Source organism: Bos mutus, chromosome 8, assembly GCF_027580195.1.
Source record: "Bos mutus isolate GX-2022 chromosome 8, NWIPB_WYAK_1.1, whole genome shotgun sequence".
NCBI classification, from domain to species: Eukaryota; Metazoa; Chordata; class Mammalia; order Artiodactyla; family Bovidae; genus Bos; species Bos mutus.
The window spans coordinates 11,312,646-11,324,954 of NC_091624.1; the positions used below are offsets into that span (position 1 = coordinate 11,312,646).

A 12,309-nucleotide genomic window follows, 5' to 3' on the forward strand; every position below is an offset into this window, starting at 1 on the left:
TCCTCTTCAGTTTCCCCTTTTCACTTGAATAATTGTTTTAAATTTTGAGGCAGTCAAAAAATTTTTAAAAAGAGTCGTAAATATAATACGAAGACATTCTGATTACTTTGAGGCATTTGGGGAAAAACTATTAATCTGGCCTGTCTTCATTGGCCAAACTTGTAGTGTGCATTTCCTTCAAAGAAGGATATTCTTTTACAAACCAGAATACACTGGTCAAAATCAGGAAATTAACACTGATGTATTACTTCCCTCCAACCCTCAGCCCGGATTCAAGTTTTGCCAGTTGTCCCGGTGATGTTTGTTCTAGCAGAATAAGCATTATTCAGAGTTGCATGTTCCATTTAGAAATCATATCTTCTAGTCTCCCTTTATCTGAAACAGTTAAGTTCTTTTTCTTTTTTTTTTTTGCTTTCATAACCTTGATACTTTTGAAAATTATGGGCTACTCATCTACTAGGCTATCCCTCAATTTGAGTTTGTCTGATGTTTCCTTGTGATAAGATTCAGTGTATGCAGCTTTGACAGGAACATTACAGAAGTAATGCTCTTTTCTTCTCATTTCATCATATCAGGTGGTACATAATAATTTCAATTTGCTGCGTTGCTGATGGTGTGCTCTTTGATCACTTGATTTGACTGCTGTTTGCCTGGCTTCTCTAGTATAAAGTTATGACTTACAAAGGGGGAAAGAAGAGTATTTGACGGGAGGTACTTTAGCAGTGTAAATAGACTGTTCCTTATCAATTGTCAATTTTTATCAGCCTGTGGACTTGCAGGTTTCCTGTTTCATCTGATGGGTTTTTATTTGTTACAATCACTATTTTGGTTCTCAAATAATGCCAGTGGGAGCCCCTTTCAAGCTGTCTTCTGTGTCCTTTTGGCTTGCTTCTGTTGTTCTTTGAAAACTGTTTTGCATTCTGATACAAAACAACAACAGGAAAACCCCACAAAACTGGAAATGTACACTCATCTTATGCTTTCCTGCTCCAGTTTTAGACCTAGACATTTTTTAGAGCACCCTGGTTCCTTTTAATAGAGCATCATATTTAGAAACTTTTCTGCCTTCCTTTTCTTGGGTTCTGACATCTCATACCAGTCTGCCCCTCCGTTGAACTCTCTCCCTACTCGAATTATCTTTACTACATTGGCTACCTATTCCCTGCGGCTGCTTTTGTTAGTTGCTAAGTAGTGTCCAACTCTTTTGTGACCCCATAGACTGTAGCCCGCCAGACTCCTCTGTCCATGGGATTTCCCAGGCAAGAATACTGGAGGAGTGGGTAGCTATTCTCTTCTCCAGAGGATCTTCCCGACCCAGGGATTGAACCCACGTCTCCTGCATTGCAGGTGGATTCTTTAACAGTGAGCCACAGGGGAAGCACCCAATTCTCTGTGGCCCTCTTCTTGACTCTCCCTGAGCTCTGATAATCCTGGCTAGGCTGCTCTCCTCTGGATAGCTTTCTTACCCTTGTTATGCTCCCCAGGTTCTGACAGCTGGCAGTGAGCCACCCACTCACAGATGCCTTGCTTACCTTGTTCGGGCTCAGGTTCCCCTTGCCAGGCAGATGGATGCCTTCCTCTTTTTGCTCAGGCTCTGATGCTTCATGCCAGGATGCCCTCCCTGCCCCACTCTGAACCACCACAGCTCTTCCATGTTTATGCCTATCATATGCCACCCAGAGGTTTTAGAACTCAATTGTTCAGAGAGGAAAAAAGAAGAGGGATTTGAGTGATTTTTTTTAAAGTGGTCTTTAATGTTACTTTCACATTGCTTTCTTCCCTTTTGTCATTAAAAAATTAGGATATGAAAGTTGTATACAAGTTTTCTTTTTTTGGCTATAGTTTTTTCATTTATTCAAGTAAATTTAAGCAACTCTATTAAATATTGTGTCACTGTGATAAGAACACAAGACTTTTGATTCTTGACTGATTACAATATTAGGATATATACATCCAGAGAAAGTTCAACAGATATGTATATTTTTATTTAACCATAGTACTTCATATTAATTTACATCAACTAAGGATTGTATAATGTGTCTGTGTAACCACAAGTTCTCGTTTTGGATTGTTACATAGAGAGCCCAAGCTGCACTGCAGGCTGTCAGTACGGTCCAGTCAGGAAGTCTGGCCCTTCCTGGAGTGCCTACCAATGAAGGCACAATCCTACCTGGGCAGAGCCCTGTGCTCCGAATAATTATTGAAAACCTCTTTTATCCTGTTACCCTGGAAGTTCTTCATCAGGTAAGGAGGAACACTCTTACGAAAGCAGAGTCAAATACGACCTCTGTAACTTTTAATGTTTTCCGTCTTTAGTTTTTCAGGTTGTTGATTCTGGTTAATATATTTACTTAAATAATAAAAGTCTTCAGCATCCTGTTTCATGCAAGGAATAGTGTCAGTTAGAGATAGTTTTTGAAAGCCTCCTTTTTCTAACCTAAATACTTGATTTAAAAAGGTGTGTAAGAATTCTGTGTTTTTATACCTAAGCATGAAAATGAACAAAGCATAGATTCCTATAAAGAAAAAATTGGTACTAGTTATTTCTGAGAAAGTAACGTCAATATAGAAAACAACAAATTTATTTCTATAGATTCCTCCATACATTTGAGCACTTTTATTTTTAAAACTTTAAAAGGAAGATGTGAGTAACTTCACATGTAGTATGGAAGTATCAAATTAAATACTGACTCTCAACATAACTTTCATAGACTATCCATTACTATGTCTAAACCGTCTTGATAAGAGGCAGTGTACCACATCATGGCCTACTGTGAAGAGATGGAATTTAAGGCAAGATCTGTCACCTAGTTATTACATAATTTTGTAATGAATAAAACTAAATCTCCGATAATTGTTGAGTATTGTAAAGAATAATTGAAGAACCAGTCAGAATTCAAGCCTCCTGATGCCAGCTCTAGTATTCCATTTCATTATACTTAACCTATATATAAAAATTATTTTAAAACACTGAAACATATGCTTATTTTCACATTTATGTCTCTATATAATATTAAACAGCATAACCCTAGGCCAATTTAGAATCATTTTAACTGTTTTCTAAAACTTTGGGTTTGTACTACTGAATGAAGAGTCATGGGGAGTCGTATGTGTGCACTTATATCTAAGAATTGACATGTATCCTCTCCTCACATTTTACAAATAAGGGAACTGGGGACCTTAGAAGTTGTTACTTTCCCCACTGTCATTGTACCAACTGGTGATAAGAGCTCAGATACATTTCCTTATATGGTTCATGTTGGGCTCCCTGATGGCTCAGACAGTAAAGAATCCACATGCAGTGCGGGAGACCTGGGTTCGATCCCTGGGTTGGAAAGATCCCCGGGAGGAGGACATGGCAACCCACTTCAATATTCTTGCCTGGAGAATCCCCATTGACAGAGGAGCCTGGTGGGCTACAGTCCATGGGGTCGCAAAGAATTGGACATGACTGAATGACTATGCACAGCCCGTGGTTCACATGCTGTGCATGTAAATATCAGAATATACCACTTATTATGCCTACTCTATTCCCTATAATAGTTTCCTGAGTACCATTTTCTAAATATGTATGTTTGTGAAGCATGTCCTGTGGAGGGCTTTAGCAGTGGTATTCATAGCCACTGTTGTTTCCTAAAAGGGTTCAGCAGTTACTTAATTGATTGGCTTCTTTGTCCTGATGAATTTTCATTTTTTCTGTTTATCCCACCAAGTAGCATCGAGCTCTCTGTGATCCATCAGCGTTTTTTGTTTGCTTTTGCTCCTGTAGCACTGTAGCTGCTGCTGATAACTTCTGTTGCTTCACAAAAGATGTTATTGCACCTGTGGCTCAACATTGCTATCAGTCAGCAGTGAACTTAGCCCAGGTTGCGTGGTCCTGTTTTGTTATTCCATTTGTCACTTCGCTGAGACCAGTAACAAACCTTGTTTCTTTCCCTAAAGATCATGGGTCCTTCAAGTGAAGTATTTCTGAGTCTTCAATGGTAACCATTGGGATAGGACTCTCAGCCCTTTAGTTATATCGGTCTCTTGTTTAATCCTCCGTCACACTGCTGCTGCTGCTGCTGCTAAGTCGCTTCAGTCGTGTCTGACTCTGTGCAACCCCAGAGACGGCAGCCTACCAGGCTCCCCGTCCCTGGGATTCTCCAGGCAAGAACACTGGAGTGGGTTGCCATTTCCTTCTCCAATGCATGAAAGTGAAAAGTGAAAGTGAAGTCGCTCAGTCGTGTCTGACTCTTAGCGACCCCATGGACTGCTGCCTACCAGGCTCCTCCATCCATGGGATTCTCCAGGCAAGAGTACTGGAGTGGGGTGCCATTGCCTTCTCCGTCCGTCACACTACTGTTGGAAAAAGCAAAATTCCTTACCAGGGCCCTTAATGCCCCCATATCAAGACCTCTCACTGTCTCTGTAACCTCACGTCCTGACTGTTCTGCTTATTTAGCACCCTGGCTTTTCTGGCTCTTTGACCCTCTTCCTCTTACCCTTCTTATTTCTGTCTTAGTCCGTTTCTGTCTTCTGTTTCTTAGGCCTAGCCACTTAGCTGAATCTACATCATTCCGTTTTCAGCTCAAATTCACCTCCTCAGAGTGTCTTTCTCTAATTACATTAACTAAGCCCTTACCCCTGGCACTCTATTCCATTAGCCGATTTAAGTATAGTATAGCAAAGTAATAAAGGATACAGTTTCTAGAGCTGGTTTGAACCCTAGCTCCACCACTTACTACCTCCATAACCTTGGGCAAGAAACTTGCTGCTTTTATGTCTTTTTCTTATTTATATGATGGGGATGAAGATGGTATCTCTTTTATACATTTGTTATGAGGATTTCATGGGTTGATGCATTTAAAGCACTTAAAGCAGTGCCTGTTACATAGTAAGCGCTCAAGAAATGATGGCTGTACTTACTGGATTCTAGTAAGAAGCTGGCATTTGCTTTGTAAGAAACAGATCCTTGCTCTTGTGGCCTCTGGGTAAGATGTAAGTAATAGTGTGAAATGTGATAAATATTGTGATTGGGAAATACATGGAGTTGGTTGTACATGTTATAATTAGCAAATTTTTCTGTATTCTCTGCTGAAGAGTTGACGTTAGCTAAACTGCTAACATCTGTGGAAGCTAGTGTTTTTCCTTTAACTCATGGTAGGGGAATTAAGAGTGACTGAGATGGGAATGGTGCTATTTCAGAAGTATTTACAATATGAAGACATTTGAGCAGAAGCCTGAAGAATGTGAGGGTGTTAAATTATGTGTATAAGTGGCAGAAAGAACAGCAAGTGCAAAGTCCGTAAAATGGAAGTGTGCTTAATGTATTCAAATATCAGAAAAAAGACTGTCATTGGATATAAAAAAATACGAAAGCTATGACTGATAGGCTCAGAGAAGAGCCTTTATAATCTTTACACTGAGTGAAATAGGAATCCATGGGGGGTTTTGAGCAGAGGAGTGAGACGACAGGCTGAATGTTTTAACAGAATCGCTCTTGTTTGCTATGTTAAGAATGAACTATAGGCATAAGTGATGGAGAAAGAAACGGCAACCCACTCCAGTATCCTTGCCTGGAGAATTCCATGGACAGAGGAGCCTGGCGGGCTAGTCCATGGCGTCGCAAAGAGTCAGACACGACTAAGTGACTAACACACACACAGGCATAAGTGAAGGCTCTTAGCACAGTCCAGTGAGAGGTGGTGGCAACCAGGTGGGGTGTGGGCACTGGAAGTGGTGATTACATGGCATAAGTGAAGGCTCTTAGCACAGTCCAGTGAGAGGTGGTGGCAACCCAGGTGGGGATGTGGGCACTGGAAGTGGTGATTACATGGCATAAGTGAAGGCTCTTAGCACAGTCCAGTGAGAGGTGGTGGTAACCCAGGTGGGGTGTGGGCACTGGAAGTGGTGATTACATATGTATTTGGAAAGATGTGCTGATGGGATGAGTAGATGTGAGATATAAAGAGAAAGAGAGTAACCGTCAATGCTTTCCAGATTGTGGATGTGAACTTCTGGTAAAGCAGAGCCATCTTATACTAGATAGTAAAGACTGAGGGGGGGAAAGATGTGGGGCAAGGGTGGGAGATAGGGGAGGAATCAAGAGTATATTTTCAACTTAAATTGGAGATACCTGTTAGACATCCAATGGGAGGTATTGAAGAAACATTTGGGAAATAAGTCTGTATTGAGCGTAAAAATTCAGGACTGGAAAATTGGTGATCATTTGCGTATTATTGGCACTTAAGGCTGTGGGATTGAATGGCATCACTTAGTATTTGTAGGTAAAGAAGGCATTCATCAACTGATCCATTATGTAAACTCAGCCCTGCATTCTAAAAAATTTCTTTGTCTACTAACGGAGTAAGGCAAAACAGTATTTTTTTGGAATTTATTACATTGAAGTACCATCATGTATGGTGTTAGTTATGTCCAACAGAGGTCCAATAGATGAGTCTCTTCAGGATGAAAGACAGATAAGTCCTTTTTGAATTGAAGTATAAAGATAAATAGCTTGCAAAAATCAATTATTACCGTATCAAATAAAAGAATCGACACTAGTAATATAAAATTCTAATTAAAAAAAAGTACTTATTTATTTCTTTTGGACTGCAGGGTCTCCATTGCTCTGTGGGCTTTTCTCTGGTTGTGGCAAGCAGGGAGTACTGTGGAACTGCAGTGCGCGGCCTTCTCATTGCAGTGGCTTCTCCTCTTGTGGAGTGCGGGCTCTGGGCTGTATGGGCTTCAGTAGTTGCAGCCCTTGGGCTCAGTAGTTGTGGTTCCCAGGCTCTAGGGCACAGCTTTAATAGTTACGGCAAACAGATTTGGTTATTCACAGTGTGTGGGGTCTTCCCGGATCAGGGATCGAACCTGTGTCTCCTGCATTGGCAGGCAGAGTCTTTAGCACTGAGCCACCGGGGAAGCCTCCAAATTCTAATTTTTAAGTCACCTTTTTTGTTGCCTACAAAAACTATTGTAAACAAATTGTAGCTAATGTGCCTGCTATTTTAGAAATTTCTAGTATGAATAATGCTTTTTTCAAGTGAATACTAGTGAACATTTTCAGTTTCTGGCAAGTTCTCTTTATTAATCTTCATCACCCTGAAGATTAATGTTACCAGAATCTGATCTCTTGTATTTTATTAGTCCCATTTTGAAGTCTGAAAAGATTAAAATGCACAAGACGTATCAAGAGTTGAGTCTCTGTGTATTTGAATTTATGACAGCAAAGTATATTTATTAGGGAAGTTGTCAAAGACCTTGTAATCAATAAAAATATATATGAAACTTTCCTAAATATTGATCTTTTGAAGCCAAATCTATTTAAAAATAAGTGTTTTGATAATTATAAAAAGTTGTTAAAAATCACACTTAAGGCATTGCTGAATTCCCTGATATTGGTGTTTGCTTACTTTAATAATATCAGATTGATCTTTGTAGCTCCTCAGTAAATACAGTCCAGGAAGCTCTAGAGAACATGGTTAACCAGATGAGTACATTTATATTCTCTTAGCACATTCAGATGAAAATTATATAGCCAAACACATCTGCCAGGGAGGATATGCTTCAGGCTCTTGTTCAAATTAAATAAGAGAAAGGGATCTAAACATTAACAAAATCTGAAGATTAAGTGATATTTAACTAGGTCCTATAGCATAATATAGTATAAAAATCCCAAATTTTAGAGCAAACTATATGTTCTTGTTACTTCTTTAACAAGATAGTTTACATAAGAAATGTTTATCATTTTAAAATTTGCGTGTTGCAGTTATTCTTCACTCAGGTCTCAGAGTGTAATTTTCTTATCAATTAAAAGTAAACTTTTACTCTGTGCCTCTTATGTGCCAGGAATTGTAGTCAATGCTAACGAAATGACCAAGACAAGCAATATACCTCCAAGGAACTTTCAGTCTAATTAAAGGAGACATATATAGACAAATGTATAATACAGTATAAGTAAAACAACGAGGCCAGGAAGGGGATAAAAATATTTGGTAAAGAAAATGGACTCTATTGAGGTTTGGGTGGGGCTAAGAATTTTCTGGTGGCATTATTGCCTGAGCTGAGTTTTGAAAGAGAATAAATGAAAATTTCCTAGACATTATATAAAGAGATACAGGAACAGGGGAAAAGTCACATATATAGGCATAGAAGTCTGAAACCGCTTGGTGTATCGGAGAACTACTGTAGTTGTTGATGTAAATAGTGTGGATGAGTCTTACAGATAAGTCTGTATTGAGACTGTAACCATAACACACACACACATACATTTTGAAGTTATTTATTGATTTCTCTGGCTGCGCTGCGGCACATGGGGTATTTCATCGTGGTGCATGGGCTCAGTAGTTGCGGCTGCAGACTCTCTAGGTGTGGCACATGGGCTTGGTTGCTCCACAGCATATGGGATCTTCTTAGTTTCCTGACCAGGGGAACGTAGGGATCAAACCTTGCAGGGCAGATTGTTAACCACTGGACCACAAGGGAAGTCCATGGTATTATTTTATAAACTTTATTCTCTAGGATATGAGGGTGTATTTAGGAAGTACTTATTATAAGACCAAACCTTTCATTAAAAGAGCAAAACAAAAATTTCCTAGTGTTTTTCAAAATAGAGTTATATGAGGGATTAAGGTCTTAACATTTTGAACCCTGAAGTATGACCATAATGAAATTAACTATATATTTTTTTAAACATCTCAAATTTCAATAGAGAGCCTTCAGACTACATCTTTAAGATTGGAATTTTCTGGTGATCCTTTCCAAGACAAATTAGTTTCACGAGTCTTGTTGATCTCTTATAAGAATTGTTTGACTCTCTTCAGTGGTATAAAGAATCCGCCTGCCAATATAGAAGACAGGTTCAATCCCAGGGTCGAGAAGGTCCCCTGGAGAAGGAAATGGCAACCCACTCCAGGATTCTTGCCTGGGAAATCCCATGGACAGAGGAACCTGGCAGGCTAGAGTGCATGGGGTCGTAAGAGTTGGACACCACTTAGTAACTAAACAACAACAAGGTTCCTCATAAAAGTGGAGTCACTCATCATTTGCTGTTTTGAGACTGGCTTATTTCACAGAACAGCGTCTTCAGGGTTCATCGGTATTGTAGCATGTGTGAGAATTTCCTCCCTTTTTAAAGCTGAATAATATTCCATTATATGTATACACCACATTTTGTTTATTCATTCATCTGTGTATGGACACGAGTTGCCATTGAGCGTCTTTTCATGTGCTTGTTGCTATTTGATTGTCTTCTTTGGAGAAGTGAAATGAAAGTCCTCAGTTGTGTCCGACTCTTTGCAACCCCGTGGACTGTCCATGGAATTCTCCAGGCCAGAATACTGGAGTGAATAGCCTTTTCCTTCTCCAGGGGATCTTCCCAACCCAGGGATCGAAGCCAGGTCTCCCACATTGCAGGAGGATTCTTTACCAGCTGAGCTATCAGGAAAGCCCTTTTTTTGGAGAAAGTTCTTTTCAAATCCTTTGCCTGTTTTTTAAATTGGGTTTTTGTTGTTTTTGACTTGTAGGACTTCTTTTCATATTTCTGTAGATTACCTCTTATCAGATAAATGATTTGAGAATATTGTCTCTGATTTTGTGTGTTGCCTTTTCAATCCTGTTGATAGTCTTGGTGAACATGGGTTTTAATTTTGATGTAGTTGAATTTTTCTATTTTATCTTTTGTTGCCTGTCCTCTAGGATAGTTATTCATGATCATTCTTTCTGATAATAAAAAAGCAGGATATTTGCCTATTAAGGAAACACATACATAGTGTGTAATGACAGCAAATTCTTACCAGCATAGGGAATACTTAGGTTTAAGAAGCAAGACACGTTTCTGTCTTATGAAAAAACAAATGTAAAATGAGACGTCAGAGGAAAGCATAATGCATTGTAGGAACCCTGGCCGTGAACTTCTGTGCTGGGGAAGTAGAACAAGTGTTGTAAGAGCATTGGTGACCAGAGCTCTGTAGGAACCTTCCCCTCATTCTGTTAATTCCTCTTCTCCAAAGACTTGAGAGAGGCCTTCCTGGAGCACCCTTGCACCTTTCCAACTTGCATCACGCTCATCCCTTTCCCTTTTATTTAAAACAAAATACTTTTGTATGACCAGGTATTGTTATTTATTTGCTTATTTATTGTCTTGTCTTTCCTTGCAAGAGCAGAGACTCCTTTCTTTCTTTCTACCTTCCTTCTGATTTTCTAGGTGTTTTTTCCTGTTACTGGTTTCTTGTTTAAATCTATAATTGAGAATACACATTGTATGATTTTTATTATTTTAAATTTAAGTGTGCTTTATGACTCAGAATATGTCTATCTTGGTGTTCATGCGTATTCTGCTGTTATTGGATATATTATTCTATAAATGTCAATTAGATCCAACCCTTCTCCCCTTTGGTACGTTTGTTCACAGTCTCAATACAGACTTATACAGACTTATCCATAAGTCTGTATTGGAGGGATATTAAAGTCTCCAACAACAATAGTGTTTTTGTAGTTCTAACAGCTTTTTTTCTTAAGTATTTTGGTTCTTTTTTGTTACACACATACATTTTAAAGATTGTTCTGTCTTCTTGGATAAATGACTCCCATTATCTTATATAGCATCCCTCATTATCCCTGATAATTTTTCTTCAGAGGTCAGCCTTGTAAGAAATGAATATAGCTCTGCCAGCTTTTCTTAAAAATTAGTGTTAGCATGGTGTATCTTTCTCTCTCTTTAGCTTAAGTCCTTATATTTAAAGTGGATTTCTCCCCAATAACCTAGAGTTGGGTCTTGCATGTACTTTTTAAAAAGCCCACTCTTAACAGTTATGTATTTTAATTAGCGTATTAAGAACATTGGCATTTAAAGCGACTTTTTTATATATCTGCCAAGATATACCTGGACATGTATCTGCCAACTTGATAACTGTTTCCTACTTAACTGCACTTGTTTGTGGTTTCCTCCCCCGTTCTCTTTCTCTTTTCTAGTTTTTCTCCCGTTTCACATTTTGTTTTCTTACTAGAATTCTTTAGAGCATTTTTAGTTTACAAAACACTTTGAGCAGAATATGTATGCCTCCTTCCCCCACAGACGTACTGTTTCCCCTGTTATCAAGATCTGGCATTAGTGTGGTGCTGTTGTTTAAAATTGATGAACCAGTGCTGAGATTCTTGTTTCTACTTTGTTCACTCCTGACTTTTTTCAGAGCTTACAACGATTCTCTATGACTATTTGATGAATTAATAGAGCATTGGACATTTTGTGCTTCATTTTGTTGAATATTTTGTAGTTTTCTTTCTACAAAAGTTTCAGGAAATAGATGCTGATTCTCGGGCTGAAATAGTCGATCTGTGTGTGACTCTTCCATCTCTAGGCATACGCTTTGCAACACCACTATCTCATAGCGCTAATTAATCCCTGTTGTGACCTTCTGTTTCAGTACTGTGCAATTGTGACAAGTTACAAAATAGGTTAAATATTTAGTTCCTATTGTATGTCAGGCACTGTTTTAAGCCATGTATGGGTGTTAGAACATGAACATCTTAGGCCTGATTTAAGTAATTTTGGTACCAGTAGTTTTAATAAAGGATATTCTTTTCATTTAAAACTGAGGTTTATGAATCAAGTTGTATTTATAAGGATAAGTTAGCTAAATTTTTCCCTTAAATTTAACCTAATGTGAACTTTTTTCCAGATATTTTCTAAATTTGGCACAGTCTTAAAGATTATCACCTTTACAAAGAATAATCAGTTTCAAGCCTTGCTTCAGTATGCTGACCCATTGAATGCACATTATGCCAAAATGGTAATTATGATCTTTGTTTCATTTTTCACTTGTTATTATAGTCACTTTAGTGATACCAAAGGTCATCATGTCTTCTCCTGTGCTATAGTTTACTATGTTTTTTTTTTTAATTGTAATAAAATATACAAACTAATTTATCATTTTTAAATGTACTGTTCCTTTTGCTCTTTTTATAGTCTAAAAACTACTTCTTTCTTCATATGAAATGGTTTCAAATCCCTTATCATTTCTTATATTTCTGGGACTCATTTCTGTTTGTCATATTTGAAGTCAGAGTTGCACAAAGTTCTCCTGATATAATCTAACTAATAGAATAGAATTATCTTTGCTCTAGTGCCCTCATTTACTTCTATTAAGTGAGCCAAAGATTGATTGATTTCTGTATTTTTGCAACCGTATTCACTGTTGAATCTCATTGAGCTCTAAATTGACAGACATTAAGTCTTAGGAAATATGCTGCTTTCAATTCATACTGTCTTGTTTTTGGCACACAAGTGCTTGTCTTTTGACAAAACATAAAACTTCACGTTCAGTT

General features: G+C 38.3%; 1 protein-coding gene across 6 annotated transcripts in view; it reads left to right on the forward strand.

Moving 5' to 3' along the window:
- Positions 1-12,309, forward strand: part of PTBP3 (polypyrimidine tract binding protein 3) — a 90,461-nt gene that overhangs the window by 51,539 nt on the left and 26,613 nt on the right. For 5 of the 6 annotated variants that reach the window (XM_070375104.1, XM_070375103.1, XM_070375106.1 and 2 more), the window contains 2 exons: positions 2,080-2,244; positions 11,664-11,774. In XM_070375104.1, the coding sequence (XP_070231205.1) occupies positions 2,080-2,244; positions 11,664-11,774 (276 nt within the window). The remainder of the gene's footprint in view (positions 1-2,079; positions 2,245-11,663; positions 11,775-12,309) is intronic. The other variant, XM_070375105.1, reaches the window with a different exon arrangement.